Source organism: Penicillium expansum, assembly GCF_000769745.1.
Source record: "Penicillium expansum strain MD-8 chromosome Unknown contig159, whole genome shotgun sequence".
Classification (NCBI taxonomy): domain Eukaryota; kingdom Fungi; phylum Ascomycota; class Eurotiomycetes; order Eurotiales; family Aspergillaceae; genus Penicillium; species Penicillium expansum.
Genome location: NW_015971418.1, coordinates 43,770 through 61,835, shown reverse-complemented (window position 1 = coordinate 61,835; position 18,066 = coordinate 43,770). Strand labels below are relative to the sequence as shown.

The 18,066-nt window shown below is 51.6% G+C and overlaps 9 protein-coding genes across 9 annotated transcripts; 4 read left to right on the top strand and 5 right to left on the bottom strand.

The window, feature by feature from the left end:
* Positions 1 to 715: 715 nt before the first annotated feature.
* PEX2_048540 (NAD(P)-dependent alcohol dehydrogenase) lies at positions 716 to 1,859 on the top strand (the record flags this gene model as incomplete). The annotated part of the gene is made up of 2 exons (XM_016742129.1): positions 716 to 892; positions 957 to 1,859. The coding sequence occupies 2 exons, from the start codon at positions 716 to 718 to the stop codon at positions 1,857 to 1,859; spliced, it is 1,080 nt and encodes a 359-aa protein (XP_016595207.1).
* A 1,451-nt stretch (positions 1,860 to 3,310) lies between these two features.
* Positions 3,311 to 4,111, top strand: PEX2_048530 (uncharacterized protein; the record flags this gene model as incomplete). Its single annotated transcript, XM_016742128.1, has 1 exon — positions 3,311 to 4,111. The coding sequence occupies one exon, from the start codon at positions 3,311 to 3,313 to the stop codon at positions 4,109 to 4,111; it is 801 nt and encodes a 266-aa protein (XP_016595206.1).
* A 565-nt stretch (positions 4,112 to 4,676) lies between these two features.
* PEX2_048520 (beta-ketoacyl reductase) lies at positions 4,677 to 5,744 on the bottom strand (the record flags this gene model as incomplete). The annotated part of the gene is made up of 1 exon (XM_016742127.1): positions 4,677 to 5,744. The coding sequence occupies one exon, from the start codon at positions 5,742 to 5,744 to the stop codon at positions 4,677 to 4,679; it is 1,068 nt and encodes a 355-aa protein (XP_016595205.1).
* Positions 5,745 to 5,832: 88 nt separating this feature from the next.
* On the bottom strand, positions 5,833 to 9,404 carry PEX2_048510 (Acyl transferase/acyl hydrolase/lysophospholipase; the record flags this gene model as incomplete). Its single annotated transcript, XM_016742126.1, has 4 exons — positions 5,833 to 6,688; positions 6,760 to 8,993; positions 9,039 to 9,232; positions 9,302 to 9,404. The coding sequence occupies 4 exons, from the start codon at positions 9,402 to 9,404 to the stop codon at positions 5,833 to 5,835; spliced, it is 3,387 nt and encodes a 1,128-aa protein (XP_016595204.1).
* Positions 9,405 to 10,189: 785 nt separating this feature from the next.
* On the top strand, positions 10,190 to 10,621 carry PEX2_048500 (uncharacterized protein; the record flags this gene model as incomplete). The annotated part of the gene is made up of 1 exon (XM_016742125.1): positions 10,190 to 10,621. The coding sequence occupies one exon, from the start codon at positions 10,190 to 10,192 to the stop codon at positions 10,619 to 10,621; it is 432 nt and encodes a 143-aa protein (XP_016595203.1).
* Positions 10,622 to 10,740: 119 nt separating this feature from the next.
* Positions 10,741 to 13,598, bottom strand: PEX2_048490 (Zn(II)2Cys6 transcription factor; the record flags this gene model as incomplete). Its single annotated transcript, XM_016742124.1, has 3 exons — positions 10,741 to 11,142; positions 11,836 to 12,909; positions 13,014 to 13,598. 3 exons carry the CDS (start codon positions 13,596 to 13,598, stop codon positions 10,741 to 10,743), a joined length of 2,061 nt encoding a protein of 686 aa, XP_016595202.1.
* A 1,119-nt stretch (positions 13,599 to 14,717) lies between these two features.
* Positions 14,718 to 15,780, bottom strand: PEX2_048480 (uncharacterized protein; the record flags this gene model as incomplete). The annotated part of the gene is made up of 2 exons (XM_016742123.1): positions 14,718 to 14,829; positions 14,900 to 15,780. 2 exons carry the CDS (start codon positions 15,778 to 15,780, stop codon positions 14,718 to 14,720), a joined length of 993 nt encoding a protein of 330 aa, XP_016595201.1.
* Positions 15,781 to 16,240: 460 nt separating this feature from the next.
* Positions 16,241 to 17,034, top strand: PEX2_048470 (cupin domain-containing protein; the record flags this gene model as incomplete). The annotated part of the gene is made up of 3 exons (XM_016742122.1): positions 16,241 to 16,705; positions 16,757 to 16,794; positions 16,845 to 17,034. The coding sequence occupies 3 exons, from the start codon at positions 16,241 to 16,243 to the stop codon at positions 17,032 to 17,034; spliced, it is 693 nt and encodes a 230-aa protein (XP_016595200.1).
* Positions 17,035 to 17,239: 205 nt separating this feature from the next.
* PEX2_048460 (uncharacterized protein) lies at positions 17,240 to 17,974 on the bottom strand (the record flags this gene model as incomplete). The annotated part of the gene is made up of 3 exons (XM_016742121.1): positions 17,240 to 17,362; positions 17,421 to 17,553; positions 17,592 to 17,974. The coding sequence occupies 3 exons, from the start codon at positions 17,972 to 17,974 to the stop codon at positions 17,240 to 17,242; spliced, it is 639 nt and encodes a 212-aa protein (XP_016595199.1).
* Between the last annotated feature and the right edge of the window lie 92 nt (positions 17,975 to 18,066).

The following is an 18,066-nucleotide window of genomic DNA, read 5'->3' as shown; positions in this document are numbered from 1 at the left end:
AAAATTGACGATAGATGATGGACGAGCATGGACAATCATGGACAATCATGGACATTCATGGACGACGATGGTTAAGTATGGATAATTATGAATAATTATGAATAATTATGAAGATTCCCCACTATAATAAATATCTCGTCGAATCAAAATGTCTTTCCATTCTTTTCTGAAACCTCCTTTCCAAACCCAAAATTGTTCCTGACCAATGCACAACGAGCTTGTCGGGCATAAGCCGGCATAAACCATGGGCTTAGCATTTTTAAGTCCGATATCAGCCCTGGAGTGATGTTGGGAAGTAAGCATCTTACATCCCTAGGGAAGAAATAGCTCAATAGGGAGTTTATACTTCCGGAAAGCAACTATCTGATATCATCAAAATTATTACTTACTCTATCAGCGGTTGTTAGTGTGGTTTATTCGCCTCCAAATGAAATTCTTTCACCGGACATAACATAAATTAAGGCCGTGATTACAGCCCACTCCATGACAATCCACTTCGCGATAGTCCACTCAACGGGTCAAGTGGACCTTTTCTTCATCTCCATGACCACATCGCCACAAATCCAGATTTGCACGAAAACCCTCCGAGACGGAGCTGGATCTCTCCGCGTGAGTAGTTTAAAGAATCGAGGACCCTGCAGGAATAGATTGTAGATCATATCCATCGAATCAATCGAAACCCAATTTTATACATTTTTTTACACTTTCTTTCATAATGGCTTCCACTGATTACAAGTTCGAAGGCTGGGTAGGTCTCAGCCCCGAAGCTGCCCAGGGAAAGATGGTCTGGCAGGAATTCGAGCCTAAGCCCTGGGAGGAGACCGATATCGATATCAAGGTCACTCACTGTGGTATCTGTGGCTCGGATTTGCACACTCTACGTAGTGGATGGGTATGTCGCATCCCTCTTGAAATTCGGGATTGAATGACGTTGCTAATACTAGCTCCATTTCTAGGGACCCACCAACTACCCTTGCTGTGTCGGCCACGAGGTCGTCGGAACTGCCGTCCGCGTCGGATCCCAGGCTGTGGGAGATATTAAAATTGGTGACCGTGTCGGTGTTGGCGCGCAGAGCGGCTCATGCCAGAACAAGGATGGGGACTGTGAATCATGTGCCGCTGGTCTCGAGCAGCACTGCAGTAAGATGGTCGGCACGTACAACGGTACCTATCCTAATGGCGGCAAGTCGTACGGTGGTTACTCCACATACAACCGCTCTCCTTCGCACTTCGTGATTAAGATCCCCGATGCCATCTCCTCTGCCGATGCGGCGCCTATGCTCTGCGGCGGTATCACTACCTACTCGCCTCTTAAGCGGAACGGCTGTGGCCCCGGAAAGACCGTTGGTGTCGTCGGCGTTGGTGGTCTCGGTCACTTTGCGATTTTGTTCGCTAAGGCGCTCGGTGCTGACCGCGTCGTCGCTATTTCCCGCAAGTCTGATAAGAAGGAGGATGCGCTCAAGCTCGGTGCGGATGACTTCATCGCTACCGGCGAGGAGGAGGACTGGGCTACCCGTCACGCTAGCTCTCTCGACTTGATCATCTCCACTGCCTCCTCTTCTAAGATGCCCATTGTCCAGTACTGTGGACTTCTCCGCGTCCACGGCACCTTTATTCAGCTCGGTGTCCCCGAGGATGGTGCTCTTGAGATCCCGGCTTTCGTGCTCATCGGTAAGGGTCTCAAGCTTGGTGGCTCATTGATTGGTAGCCCTGGTGAGATTCGGGAGATGTTGGAGTTGGCTGCTGCCCAGGGTGTCAAGCCTTGGATTCAGGAGCGCTCAATGAAGGATGCCAACCAGGCCATCCTTGATATGGACAATGGTGATGCTCGTTACCGCTACGTTCTCACGAACGAGTAGTAAATGGATTAATTATGAATGCGTGATGAATCTGTGGGAGTTGAGTTCAAATGATGGGTGTTCAATGTACAGAAGCAGTTAGATTTAGAGCGAAATTAGAGTACCAATCGTTTTGTATATGGATATTGCCATGAAGGAGGTATAAAGGTGTACCACAGTAGACCAGGGTCCTTATTCATCGACATGTCATTGCTTACTAATTTATTTGCCAAGCCCGGGAGGTCCCGAGGTCCCGAAGTCCCAAAGTCCCAAAGTCCCCAGGGCTACTTTCTTCGAGCAATTACTTCTCCTTCGTACTCTCACTTCTCGGGAGTAGCCTTTAGATTCTTCTGAGTGGTCTCTATGAAATCCAAGTCAGCCTATCAACCATCGAGTGCGTACGTCTAATGTCCATAAATACTGGCTACAGGTTGTAGCCAGGCACTCCTTGTGTTAAACGAACCACATATACTCTTCGTACACTTTGGCTGACTGCATATTCAGCTAACTAAATGTGCAAGGTTATGCAGGGATGATTTATGAAGATTTCACAACATCATGCATGGCTTCAAGGATGAGATCACAAAAGCAAAGTTTCGAACAGGTGATCTGTGGGCGCAATATGATGCGATGAAGGTCTCCAGTAAGGAGACATACGTGACGATCTATACACCAATCACTTCTAAGTTTCAGTTTTCCAAAGGCTAAATGAATCTCTACTGCTGTTTATATACTTGTCAGAGCAAAAGACAGACATCAGATTCACTCAAACTGAAATTTCGCCCAGCTGAGGCATCTAAATATGCCAATTGGAGGATCATTGCATTTCCACTATGGTTTGGGCCTTGGATGGTCCAAACCCCCGGTCTTTCCCAAAGTGGAAAAATATGAGGATAACGGAATTTGGCCTGGGCAAGAGGGCAGTAACAAGGCAGATATCAACGGTCTTGGTCTTCGAATCTTCATCTGTCGAAGGCAACCATCTCACTTCCATTCATATCCCTTTCTTTCATATCACTTTCAGTTCTTTGTGACCATCCATACTCAAAACGTTGCCATTAAGCCGCTCGTTTTTAGTTTTAAACAAACATCCTTCGGAGGTTTCCGACCTCANATCTTGCCCCCCCCCCCCGCATCCCCGAGAGATCATAATTTCAGTCTAATCAATCGAACAGCGCCAAATTCCAGCTGTCCAACCTGCACCTTTCATCTATTCTCCTCGGGGAGCTTACCTTACAGCCGTGCAAGAGCCAGCGTCAGAACTGTGGCCGTTTGCTTAAACACATCCCCAAATCAACACAGTCTCGACAGGTATGGCTTCTTCTTCCGACCAAACTATGCCAGCTAACACGCTAACAACTCCATGTACCAGCTTAGGCCTACCCAGCAAAAGCGAACTGTTGCTCAGGATATCTCCTCCTGCCACAGAAAGGTGAATAATCAACCGCAGCTACTTTATTCATTTACCCAACATGAATGCCCTGCATTACCCCATCGACGACGAGGGTCACTACATCAGGCCTCATACAATCCTCGAGATTGGCGACGTAGCACTTGTGGTTCAACGGGAGGACGTGGCAATCAAAATGGCAATTGTCTACAAGAATGATACCTTGGAGAAAGTAGAAGAAAACCGCAGCAGGATCCGACGAGAGCAAGAAGTCTGGCGGCGCATTCAACCAAACTTCGATACCCCAGTGGAAGGCATCGTCCATTGTATCGACCTTCCTGGTGATACCATCGAGATGAGATACATGTCTGGCGGTACTCTTTCAAAGTGGCTAAAGTACAGAGCACGACCCGGCATCGAGCTTCAAAGGCGGTGGCTCCGCCAGCTTACCATCGGTCTTCACAATCTCCACCAACGTCGCGTCATCCACAGTGATATTCTCAGTCGCAACATTCTGCTGGATGGTTCGTTGAACGTCGCGATTTGTGACCTCGGTGCGTCGAGTATTATGCCTATCGACACTGTCATGGCGCATACGGTAGATGAGTACAATTGCTCCATCTGGACGGATCTTTGCCAGCTTGGCCTCGTGTTCTATGAGATTGTCACTGGAAGAGAGACCGGTATCAGCCTCTATCATAACGTTGGCACTGATAACTCTATCGCCAGGTTCCCATCCCGGGATATGCTTCCTGCCCTGGGAAAGCGAATCTGGGCCCGTGATATTATCGAAACCTGCTGGAGAAAGGGTGGGTATGGGGCTGCAGGTGCAGCGGAAATTCTGGTCAAGCTGGATAAAATGCAAGGCCCGCGCCACCATTAAGATGTATGATTTAGCTTTGTGTGAGAGTATGAGCCTCCAGCCCTCCACTTGAAACGAGAACAGGTATCACCATGCAACTCTCTTTTCTAACGTCTTACGTTAGCTGTCCGCCAGGGAAGTAGATTAATTTTGTCAATAATTTTCCGATCATACTCCTCTACATTGATCTATAGATCTATAAAAGGGTTGGATTGTATTATGCTTGCTATAGTGTGTATCTACTAGCTGAGGGCCATCCGAACGGAAATAACCCCTATTACAACTATAAAAGAGGTACATTTTCCTTGGCTATCTAATTTTGCTCTTCTTCTCCTTCGATTATAGTACATGCACTACAGTGTAGTTACGCAGCGATAATCTAGCTGAACCCAGACAGCCAACACTATCTACATACATATGTAAGCAATTGAAATATCCATGTCAAAAGCTATGTTACAATAAATGGCTGAGAACTAAGTGAACTAAGTGTTAAAACATACATTAATTCCACAAAACAATCTCGGAACTATATTTCATCAAGCACCTGGCACAAATATTCAACCAGATGATGCACCGTAGGGTACTTCTACACCAACGTTGGCCCAAAACTCACCGTCATGACAGAGTCCATACCCATCTCTGGCAACGCCACTGTCTCATCTATCGACACACACTTTTTCACAACGACACGCAAATATTCCGCCAACTTTGTGCCAGTCAACGTCTTCCTCTGTTCTCCCCTCTCACCAGTTAGCTCATCAGGAACGCTCTCTTTCCTCGCTACAATATCTCTCAGGATCGCATGTGGCAGCGGCTCCATGGATTCAAGCGGTCGGACACGAAGAACCACTCCATGATCGGCACCATCACTGGCAGAGATTGAATCCCAAGCCCGGAACGCCTCATCCGGAGTCATATCCGTGATTCCACGAGCATACAGTTCTGCCTCAAGGGCTCCATTGGAACTAGCTCCCATACCCATGCCCCGCCAAGAGGTCCAAAGAAGCGAGATGGCATTATCACCATCCTTTCTGCGTGATCGTGCCAAAGCGTCCAAGAACGAATTTCCACTCGCGTACGAAGCTTGACCCGGAAATCCCAAGAGTTGGCCACAAGAAGAGAAGAGGACGAAGAAGTCCAGGCCAGGGGAGTTGGGAGGGAAGACCGCATGCAGAGCCAAAGCACCTGCAACCTTAGGCGCGAGGACGGCTTCGAAGGCCTCTGGAGTGATTTTCTCGATGAGCTGGTCACGGAGGAGGCCAGCGGCGTGGACTACGCCGGCGACGGGTGGGAGGTTGAGTATGGTGAGGACTGAGCGGAGGTTGATTATTGCAGATGGATGAGCAATGTCGATGGAGAGGGAGTGAACAGTAGCACCGAGGCGTTCAAGAGAGAGGATACTTTGGATGATGGACTGGGTCTCGGGTTTATGCGAGGCGGTCCAGGTGGAGCGTGGCGGCAGAGACCGACGAGAAAGCAGCAGGATACGTCTCGCCCCTTGACTGACCATCCACTGAGCTACGGAGAGTCTCAGACAGCCAAGTCCGCCGGTGATGAGATATGTTGATGCTGGGGAGAATGTGAGAGCAGCGGGTCCGACGGCGGGGCGGGGCGGGGCGGACCGGGCGGAGGCAAGCGGTGCGTGGGACCCCATCCTGGATTTTGATGACATCAGCGCGACGTACGCAGCGCATTGCCATGAGCGGGAAGACCGAAGGGTCTTCAAGGTCGATCAGACTACCCTAGATCTCGGGATGTTCGGTGTGTAGAATCCGACCGAGGCCAGTGAGGGCGCTGTGACCCAGATTTGTTTCGCATGTGAGGGCGAAGAGGCGCACGGTGGGTTTATTTGAGGAGGATAAAATAATCTGCGCTGCTGATACGAGGCCATTGTAGCTAAGGGTTGCGGTCTCGAAGATTTGATCGGTGACTTGAGGGAGGTAGACGACCGCCAGAGACGAATGAGTTGTCAAGGGTAAGTCGGAGGCATGCTGATGGACAGAGGTGGAGATACATCTGCTCTCAAGCTGTCCCTGGTAGCTTTCCACGTGGGTCTTGGTGGCATCTCGCACCAGGAAGGCTATGTGGGAGAATTCCAGCGGCTCCTCAACCAGCGTGGCAGGCGGCCAGCTGATTTGGTGCACCAGGCCAGAGGTATTTTTTCGCGATAGCGACTCGCCCTCCACACCCGCGAAGGCCATACCCTGGAATTCCATCAGCACGGTGCCATCCTCGCTACTGATGATCACGTCAGCTTCGTCGACGGAGGATTGTGCCTTCGCGCAGTGGATGTACACGATCTGTTGGGTGGTCATGTCAACGGCGACGACGCGACGGACAGCTGTGGGTATGCGGAGTCGAGGCTCACGGTGCCAGAGGGAAGACGCGATGGAGGTTGCTGCATCCATGACGGATGTCAAAAGATCATCCATACCAGCCAGGCTGTCCGGATTGGCGTCTACCTTGGCCAGCATCTCGTTTTCGCTGGCCACGTGGTGAGCCACCCTCCATGGGAATCCCATTGCAGAAACGCCTACAGAGGTCAAGTAATCGAAAAGCTGTTCAACAGTTTCTGCGGCAATCTTTTCCCGATCTCCGCTATGTTGACATGGGTGATAGAAGCTGCTGCATCAACCGGACCTACGGTTGCGGTGGTATTGAAAAGCTACGAGCCATCTTCATTGCTTGTTGACAGACGAGATTTAATAGTGATGTTACGCGTGTTATGCCGGATCTGGATCTTGCGGGCCGGAGACACTACTACAGGCACCTGAAGCGACACTTCCTCCACGCTCCTGGGAGAGAGTGCACGCAGGAATGTGTTCAAGAGCACAGCGGCAGGGATAATCTCTGACCCATGGAGTGGGTGACGGCCGGGGAAAGGCCGATTGTCTTCCTCGAGGCGGGTTTGATAAAGTACCTCGTCCGTTCCCCACAGCGCGGTGCGAGTCCCCAGCAAGTTATTGGCGGTTGGCTTGTGGGTTGGAGCCAGCTGTGCATCTGTCATCCTGCTCACTGCGCGATAGAATGGCTGGTGATGCCAAGTTGTACCTGGCACTGATGAACTCCATGGCGCAGTCGGGTCAAGATCTGTAGATTTCACAGCGCAGCCGAAGCAATGCAAGCGGCCCACGGCGGCCAAGATGCTCCTTCGTGCCTGCTGCTTACGCATCATTGTGGGTATCGCGATAAATCGGTCCGTCGTTTGCTCGCTGATAGTCTCGGCGATCGAGTGCGTTATGATGGGATGACTCGCTACCTCCACAAATGCGCGGAATCCATCGTCCACGAGCGACGCCACTGTCGACTGCAGTAAGACCGGTAGGACCATATTTATCACCCAGTATTGCACATCGCGAGGTGCCTCCGAGCGTGGATCCAGCAGCGAAGTCGAATAGAGCGCTCGATGCGGTACCTGAGGGTGGAGCTCGCCCTTCAACGCGTCGCGGAGGGGAGCTGCCGGCTTTTCCAGCAGTGGTGTATGGAAGGGCACGTCCGTGGCGACGGCACGCACCTCGATGCCTTCTTCACGCCATTGTTCGGATACCTTGTGGACCGCGTCAACAGTGCCAGACACCACGCATGTGGTCGGTGACGCCTCGATGGCGATGAACGCGCCGGGGTGCGTGGCGATACGAGCACGGACCTCAGATGACGGCAGCCGAACCAGGGCCATGGCACCTTGTCCTATCAACTCTCGGTAGAGACGCGCTCGCCGACATACTACCAGGGCTGCTTCATGCCAGGTCAGTGCCCCGGAGATGACTGCCGCGGCGGCCTCGCCCAGAGAATGGCCCACGACAGCGGTAGGAGGACCGGACTCCGCCTCGAGCACGGCTGCAATGCCCAGGTGCATAAGGAATGTCATCGCCTGGATAACATCAGTGCGATCTGGACAGCCAGCGTGCAGGGTTTCAATCTCGGAGAACCCTAACTCGGCTTGAATAATCGGCTCCAGGTTGCGCACGGCTTCCCCGAAGACCGGGCTAGAGTGGAATAATTCGCGACCCATGTCTGGCCACTGCGCACCACAGCCCGAGAACACCCAGACAGTGCCCTTAGCTGCCTCGGTTCCAATTCTGTCGTTGATTACCCATCGATTTGGCACACCCTTGGTGAGATCATCGAGGGCAGCGATGGCGTTTGCGACAGAATCAGCGACGATGGCATGGCGGAAGCGATGATGCGCGCGGCGCTGCGACAGCGTGGACGCGACTGTCGCCAGGGATAGCGCTCCATCATTGCCGCGCAACCACTGGCTTAGACCCCCAGCCGTTGTGGAGATACGGTTCGCTTGCGGCACGGACAAGAGAAGGAGAACTGGCGCAGCATCACTGTCCGGGATCTGGCCCAGACGCTCGGCAAACAAGGATCGTTCTTCAAAGGCCTCGATAATCGCATGAGATACCGTGCCGCTGTATCCGTAAGATGCTATAGCCGCCCGCAACGGTCGTGATGGGCCGCCATTGGACAGTGTCACCAGCTCGCGAGCCGGGCGTAGTAAGCTCTCCTTCCATCTAATTCTACTGTTGAACATCTGTAGATTAACCTGTGGGAGCACTCGACCATGGCGGAGCACAAGCACGGCCTTGATGAGACCTATGACACCAGCACCGGCCTCCAAACGGCCAATGTTCGGCTTGATGGAACCGATATAACACGGGTCGGGTGGGTGCCGTCCGGATCCTACACCGTATACCTCAGCCAGGGTGCTCGTTTCTGTGGGATCGCCTAGTGATGTAGAAGTAGCATGGGCTTCAATATAACTAATGGAGTCAGACGTCATCTTGGCCTCTTTGAGCGCCTTTTGCGCAACGAGAAGCTGTGCCTGCGCGTTGGGTGCCATGATTCCAAACGTTTTGCCATCTGAGGCCACCGCGCTGCCCTTCAGTACGGCCAACATCTAGTCGCCGTCCGTCAGGGCTTTATCCAAACGCTTGAGGATGACCACACCTGCTCCTTCGCCTCGGCCGTACCCGCTAGCCGAGTCGTCGAAGGAACGACACTTTCCGTCCGCGGAGATTGCTCCCGCTTCGTCCAACACACGGGTCAACCCGGGTCCCAGGAGCGCGTTGACACCACCTGCAATGGCCAGATCGGTCTCACCAGCGCGGATAGCCTGTCGGGCATGGTGTACGGCGACTAGTGATTATGCACAGGCCGCATCCAGTGCAACGCTGGGACCCATCAGATCCAGCAGATAGGATATACGACTAGGAATGCCGCAGTAGGCTGTGCCAACGCCCATATGGGCACCGACATCGGGAAGGTCTTCCAAGACCAGCTTGGCATAGTCATCGCAGTTGACACCCATATAATCGGAAGTGTTTGAACCTGCGAGACGGGAAGGAGAGATGCCTGCATCCTCCAAAGTCTCCCAGGCAACCTCGAGGGCAATTCGCTGCTAGGGGTCCATCTGCTCCGCCTCGAGTGGGGAGATGGCAAAGAAGGCGGCATCGAACTGGTCGATGTTGTTGAGAAATTAGCCCTTGGCAGTGGTTTGAGCTAATACGGCGGCATTGCGAGGATGGCGTTGTCGATAAGGATCCCAGCGCCAGGGGGGAATGTCGCCTGAGGCATCACCTTTGTCGAGGAGGAATTGCCACAGTGCGGAGGGGGACTTCACGTCTCCTGGGACCCGACATGCCATGCCTATTATGGCAATGTTGTCATATGTATCATTCTAGTAGAGATCATCTTGCATTTCAGCGTCTTCCGCGCTAATTACCGGATCGTTATGCCTTTGCTATCGTTGGAACCCTCGGCGGGGGTGAGGCCCTCTGTACTGCTGGTTGAAGCAATCATTATGCTGTGTAATGTAGACATAGATGAAAAATAATGAAACAAGTTGATCTGGAGATTTCAATCTTCCTCGCAGTGAATACAACTAAATAATGCTCCCTCTCTATATATTAATGTGAGGATTCTACGGGGTCTATGATTATACTTTATACTTCGTCTGACACCAATAGGGACCTATTTCAGTTCCTGATCCGATCCACTGGACCACTATCGGCCGGTGTGACTCTCTGGCGACATAAAATAGACCTGAGTGGTCAGCTATCGGCCGAGGCGAGATACTCTCACCGTCCTGATGCGATGCCTGATGCGACTCGGCCTAACGAGACTGACGCCGAGAGCCCCGGCCGAGTCCGAGATCCTTTGTCAGTATGCCACGCCATAAGCTGCAAGGCTGAGCGCAAAGGTCCGGGGACTGCTGGCACAAGGCTGACTGCAGATTATTCGGCCGATGGCGGGAGATATAATATACTTTGGCTAACGTCAACACGGGGCGTGCGGACCGTGGAAGTGACAGCTTGCACGCCATATGGCGTTTCCGAGGGATTCGACTGGTGGAATTTGATTGGAAGGCTGCAGGGTGAAGGAAATGGCCGTATCGGGGTGCTTGGATGCGTCTGTATACATGTGAGATCTCGCAAAAGGTGTGCCTTGTCGCGCAGTAGCGCAGTCCATAAAGGTCAAAAGATGGATCTTGCGGGGTTGCATGGGGTCCGGAGCTTGTGGAATTAGGTCAAATCATGTAATTAGATGGAGCAGCTCTATTCAACATTATTCAGATCATCTATACATTTATTGTTTAATTACGACAAGAAAAGGGAAAAGCAAAAAGAACACCACGTATCATAACGCTATTTGGCTGGGAAATCGAGACCTTCATGCAGGCCACGGTGACCAGGCGTTGTACTGTGTGGGCCTAACCCTATGATTACAGCGTGATCAGGGGTTATGTTATCAGGATGTGCTAGGAGATTGTCGGGTTCCAGAATCAATGACGAGGACCAGGCCTCGAGATCCGAAATCGTAGCAAGGAAGTCCATATCTAAGACCGAGTCACTCCCATCCACAAAGGCGTTGTTCGGTGGGCCTGGCTTGTTACCAGCAACCACTGGAGGAGGTCCTGTAGTCATATATGGGGTTTCATAATTGCGGTTGGTGCGGGTTGTAGATGATGATGCATCAGGAGAGGGCTGGTGGGGTGTCGCGCGTAACTCCGACGCCTTGGTAGCAAGGTGCGGCGCAGGGCAGCGGGCCTGACACTCGATCACGTCCAATGACACGGGCGCCGGTCTTCAGCCCCGGGAGACGAGTCGAGGCGTTCGTGCAGGTCAACGAGAACCTGGATGGCTAATGGCATCCGTGGCTTGCTCGAATTGGCATCAGTATCGTCGGGGCTGGTCCTCGTCGAGGAGGAACCTGGGGCTTGATATTGGGCCACACAGTGATGAATAACCTCGTCAACGCAATATCGGGCCAGCAAGGTCTCTCCAGACTCCTGGAAGGAATGGAGATACATTAGGGTGATGAATACGCATTGGAAGGGCCCATAGTGGCTGGAGCAGAACCACGCGTATGGGGAGAACGCAGGTGTTTGATACAGCTGCAGGTAAATACGCAAGTAATTCACGCAGAGCTGCGCCATGCTGAATGGCCACATCGCATGTTAATAAGTCTGCAATAATAATAATAAAATAATATGGTGATGAAGGATGATTGTAAACAGATAATTACTCAAGTGGGACGGGATTCGCTGGATGAAAAGGGTATGCAGCGGAAGATGCACTAGATTATGCGGGATAGGGATGAGATGTAGAGCGAAATGATGCATACCTGGTCCATGACTTGCGTGATTGCGCATTCGTACTATCTGGGGGTGGCAGAAATGGTTTTTGTAGCAAAATGGCTGTTTCTGATTTCAGCAATGTTAGCATAATTCGAGTCCATACTGCAAAGACGGTTGGCTGGCTTGTATCATCCTTGTATAACGAGGGATGTGTGGATGGCGATGCATTAGCCAGACGGAATGGGATGTACCCCCTTTCAGGGATTCCTTGTGTAGGGATGCGCGCGATAAGTGAGTCGATCTTCCGCAGAAGCTCCTTGGCGTCTGTGATCAGCTCGCCAAATTCATCCTGGGTTGGTCCCTGCGCACTCTGCAGGTGCGCCACGATCTTCGCTTGTAATCGAGCAGTCTGATAGCGTCCGATAGCGTAAAGGATGGCCACCGATGGCCCATTAGTTACGGTGTCTGTGCGCGGGGAAAGCCCAGCAGGGATATCGCTGGACCCTTCGCGGTGAGGGTTAACCATGCGCACGGCGTCCAAGGCCTCATTCCCGCAACAGAGGGTCAGCCCCGTGGAGATGCTCGACTGCACATCGAGCCAAACAATGTGCCACCAGATCCGACGTCGGATTTCTTTATCAACATCACTCAGCGCAGACCATATTCCCTCCCGATGTAAACCCATAGTCTGGGCAATGCGCACCGTCGTGCTCACATGAACCAGACTACACATGGGCTCGAAGGGCCGGTCCAAAAACGGTGTCGTGAGCAAAGTTGAAACTAGTGTATTTAATGTTGGATGTTCCAGATGCTGACACAGGGAAAGACTCGTCGTATATGCCGACTTGAGGTGGGTGGCTGTCGTCTCCTTCTGTAAACCCGGCAGGTTGGGGTACGTCCAGGTGGCTGCTGGCGCGGCAGATGCGCCGCAATATAGGACTGCAAAAAGAAGGCATATAAAGGTAGGATCATCGCGAAGTTTAGCTGAGGGTATAGCGCTCTCGCTATTCCGACACCAATCCCAGAACTCGTCATAATCTGCCTGTAGGGAAGGCGGGTGTAGGAGTGGTACAAGTGGCCACACGGCTAGAAAGAATGTCCCGAGCAGGGCATCACTAACGGGCTTGGTGGGTAGCGACCGTAGGAGATTAAACATGCCCATAGAGGAAATATGTGGAAGGGGAAGATCGGGATGGGCGTGCTGGTTTTCGTCAAAGAAATCATCGCTCAGATTCTCCTACAGGAAGACCAACGGAGGTCAGCTATAGTCTTGCCAGGCGACCCATCTGGTCGCAGATTATAGTTCCTTTTGTGTTGTTTCCCCCTTCCAGTCAGACTCACCTTTCCGGCAACGAACCCCCAGAAAGACCGACCAATATATCTCACGCGGCCACCTCGTCTTGTACTCAAATAATCGTGGCAGATGGGATCGCTGAGGGCGGAGAAGTAGCTTGTTGATGGCACAGGGGAAGGATGCCGGGTTGTCGAGCTACCAATTTGTGGAACGTTCGCATCGCGATAACTTGGGAGTTGAATCTCTTCCCATGAAGGGACTGGTGGATATGGTTCTTGCCGATGTGGAGAAGGACTTGCATTGGAGGGTAACTGAGGACGAGAAGGGGGTCTCGAATGTTTCTCGGGATACGGCGCATTGGTCTCTCGGCCCCAATGGAGCCAAGGGAGCTCTGAGCGGGCATCTGTAGTGTCTGTAGTGTCTCTCGAGTCTCTGTCTTGAGGCGATACTGGTCGTACACGGCCGGTGGATTCATCACGGACCATGGCCCTGTAGACACAAGTCTCTTTCATGCGCACACAGTTCGCACATTCTGGCTGTTCGCGACCGCAGCGAACCTTGCGTCGCCGACAGACGATGCAACTGAGCGATAGTCGGGGTTTCTTGATCTGGCGAGGTTCGGATAAGGGCATCTTTCAAAAAAGAGATTAGATAATTGTTGGAGCCCTCATGTGAGGGGGGTGGTCGCCTTTTATTGGAATCATATTGGGTAGTTTTTACAGAGAGAGATGACGATGGGCTGCAAAATGTTGGGGGATACGATTTAGCCCCCCAATTAGATAACAACCCTGGAAGTCTTTTAACCAATCACTCATTTCAAGATGCATTAGACTGATATTTGAGTCGAAGTTGATGGTTAGAAGAAATAGAAAAGAAATTTAAAATATATAAAAGAAATATATATTCAAAACTGTATGCACTCTTCACATCCATTATAGGAAATATTCAAGGCTATCCATGTCATCTTTGTATGAACTTGATCTTCTACGTTCGGTGTCATGCACGAGATAAAGGATCATCATGAAGAGAGCTGAAGACAGGAGCTTCCTCTACACGTCCTCCCAAAAGCAAATCCCAAGGCCAGGAGCCCAATAGCCCCAGCCAATCCGCGGAACAATTGTACCTGATTGCGTTTCGTAGCTCGGCTTCTGAAGCCTGCATTAGACGGTATTGGCTCCTCTTGATGAGCTTCGTCGTTTCGGGATTGATTCATGGATGTGGTACCTACCAAGTGACACGAGCTTTTGGCTTGCCCTTGTCGGATGGTAGGGAAATCAAGTATTTCGTGTTACAGGGAGTGGGAATCATAGCTGAGGATTTGGGTTGTTGGGTGTTGGGTATTGATGATCGGGGAACAAAGCCTGGGGGGATGCGGCGGTGGGTAGGATATGCGACCACGCTGTCTTGGTATGTTTGGAGTCGCGTATACTTGAAGGGCGTGCCAGTGGCACTGGCGATGGGGGCTCGGCATGAGAGGAGGGACTTGTTGGCTGCATTGGAACTAGTTCGGGAGTCTGCGGCAGCGGTGCCAGGAAATTTCGTAGCGAGCGCATGGGAGTTGATCCGGTGATTGTTAGTTTGACATTTCTAGGATAAGTGTAGAAGACAGAAGACGAGACATCTGATTTATATGCAACGTTAGAATAAGAATGGATTCGTGCTAGATACTGAAGCCTTAATGGCTTCCACTTAGATGAGGTCTACATTGATCAACAACCTCTTAGGAACATTGAAAACACTGTCCGGATAGTTTACTTGAACTCAGCCGGAAGGGTTGTCAATGTGCCTATCTCGGCAATTGTCTCCTGCCACAGTTTCTTCTGAATCTCTTGGCCCGCGGGGGACTGAATGAACGCCGATTTACTATGGGGAAATACAGGTTAGCCATTGGCAATAAACATCATTGTAGGGAAAGGGGGAAGGGATCACTTACTCGGCGATGGTCTTGTCCCCTAAGAACTTGCCATGGGACTCAGGGCCTACCACCAGCGCACTATGTAGGATGATCCAAACACCCACCTCAACAGGTCTGGCACGGATCGACTTGACAACATTGATAATCAAGCGCAAATGCAGAGGGAGAATATCACTCATGCTAGTATTTACCATGCCTGGACACATCATGTTGATGATAACTTTCTTGGGGTCCAGCCGCGGCGCCAGACTGTACATGAACAACACGCAAAGAAGCTTCGAGTCCCCATAGCGCTGGAACGGGACAAAGAACTCTTCTTTGTCCATGTGCGCAAGCACACCTTCACCGGGCTTGATAGGGGATTTCTTCTCGAGGCTTGGGGACTCGTGTGCGCGACTGCCGACCCAGCTAATGCGTGCAGGAGAGCCGGTTTTCTCCGCACCCGCCTCGAGATAGGGCAGGAGCTCAGCGACCAACAAAACGTTGGAGTAGTAATTAACTTGGGTGGTTCGGTCATGGCCGCTCGGGCTGCGTTCCAGCTTCAGGAGACCGATACCCGCATTGAGAATGAGGAGATGGACCACCGGGATCTCTTCGCGGAGCTGCTTCGTGAAAATTTGTACGCTCTCATAATCATCCACGTCAAGTGCCATGACCTTGATAGTCGGGTTGGGATTTTGGGTTTGGATGCGACGGTCCTGGCGGAGGGCAGTTGCGCAGGCCTCACCCTTAGCGACATTGCGGACGGCGAGAATAACAGTCGAGGCGCGCAGTCGCAGTAGCTGTTTCGCCGTTTCCAAACCCAACCCAGCGCTAGCACCGGTAACGACGACAGTTTTACCGGTCAGGTCAATGCCCGTAGGCAAGGGATCGATTTTCGGCTGAAGGATGTTGACCATGACGAGAGTTGACTCAGGAGGGAAGATGGGAAAATCGCTGTGAAGAGCACAATAGATAGAAGAGAAGAAGGGGTATGGAGGTAGTCATACTCAAGCTATTTTTCATTTTCACAAGCTACACTACTACTATTCATCACCCCTGGAGGTAGGTTCTTTGTTGGATTGTTCAGCACATTCTAAGTTGAGCTGACAAACGACAGCGGACTTGATGGGTGACTCAGCATTCGGCCGACGGCAACCCTAAAAGAGAAGTTCAAGGGGACGGCCGAGACAACCTCGCCCGAATGAACATGGCCAAATGTCTTTCTCGTCTGATATCCAGCCAAGAATTGAATTTTCAGATATTTGCCCTTGATGGGGGATAACTGGGAAATGAAACGGAACACCGAGTATGTAAAGTAAATAGTTTATCCATTTCGAGGCTCTTTCCTCTCACGTCTACTTCTATTTCCAGCCTGAAATGGCTCCCTGCAAACCTCGTACATTCACTGCCGGTCAGGATCCGCTCACCAAATTTGATGGAGCTATTTCAGTTCGTAATCTGCCCCGGCCCACGGACCGCTTTTTTCTGTTTCACGGTATCATGAGGCCAAGTCGTGGCATCTATGCCAAGCTGATCGCGACCGGCCAAAAGCCCCCCACACATTTCCACCCCTCCCAGTGGGAATTCTTCCGCGTTCTTCGCGGGAATCTTACCATCGAGTTCAATGGCGAGCTGGCAGTGCCTCCCTATACCCATCATGTCATTTATGGAACCCCAGGGACGGAGATGAATGAGGTAGAGTTTATCGTGAGTGCCAGTGATCCTGCGGCGGAGGAGGAGGGTGCCACCATGATGGATCAGCCGTTCTTTGAGAATTGGTATGGGTATCAGGAGGATGTTTTTCAACGGGGGGAGAAATTGGATTTTGTGCAGGTCCTTTCGGTGAGCAAAATAGGTTCCCCCCAGAAATCTTCAGAACCTCACAAGATATAGATGTTTGAAGCCGGAGGCACCTATCTATCTCCACCGTGGTGGGTGCCCTTCCGCTCGTGGATTGGGCTGTTTCTCGGCATCGTTGTAGGCCGGTGGATCGGTGGGCTGCTGGGTTTTATCCCGAGTGGACGACCGACTGGGAGGCCGCTTGCGAGCTGATGCAGCAGAGCCGGTTCCAACGTCGATTTGCGGATCCACAGGCACAGCAACGAGCACAAGAAAGGTTTCGTGGGCAGTTGGGGGAGGAGGCATCTGCCAAGGGGGAGAAGTCGGAGTAAATAAACACTGTTGGAGTAGCGAAGTGCATAATATATTCACATATCTAGATAGAAAGACTATCCTCCGCAGATTGAATGGAGTCTATACATGGGAATACACGGCTATTCTGACAAATAGACATCTACGTACATACTTAACCTCAATCTCTGGACATGATTGTTTTCACTATCACTACCATGTGTTAACGATACTTTCTACGCCACATCAGCGACTCCTTTTCGCCCTGATGTTAACCGGAGTGTCTCGCTGCTTCTCGAGTCTTTGAATATGGATGTAGACCACAGCATACACCATGCAGCTGCGATAGTGCCTGACATTCTGGTCCACCTGCCCATGCTGTCAGCGTCGGACTTCAGTTGATTATACCGGGGATGTGTCAACTCACCAAATCCCCCAAGAGTGACCGAGGGTGTTTCCACGCGACAGTAGCTGTGCTATCAAGCTTAGATTGATAAGGGCCTGCATGGGCCATGCGGTCATAAACACGACCTTCCGACCAATTCTCGGGATAAACGTGGCTGCGATCGCTAGGTGTAGCCACAGACAGACCACGCACCCAACTACGATTATACCCGCGAGATGTTGTGCCACCAGCGGTGACTGCCTCCAAGCGTACGGGGCCGATCGAAGAATTGCGTAGAAGAGAACGACGTCGAAAATCATCCATTGCGCGAAAACAAGCTGATTTAGCAGCCCCGGGCCGTAAACAAACCCGTAAACCGCTTCCAAGGTGATGTTCAAGCAGAGACAATGAAGAGGCATCGCGTAGGAGCGATCCTTGAATGCCTTTTTTGTCATCAATATATACGAGATAGACCAGAGGATTCCTGAGATGGCCGTGAAGCCATTGGGTACGGAATTCACATGCCAGTAGGGCGCTGGGGTATTTTCGTAGTTGCGATTGGCGGCTGCCCACTCCTCGAAGGCGAAGAAGCCCATTTTGTTCAAATTTCAGAATGAAGAAGAGGTAAAAAAAATGCCGAATGGTTCTGTATTTCTTGGCTGTCCATATATCATTGGCGGCACATAGA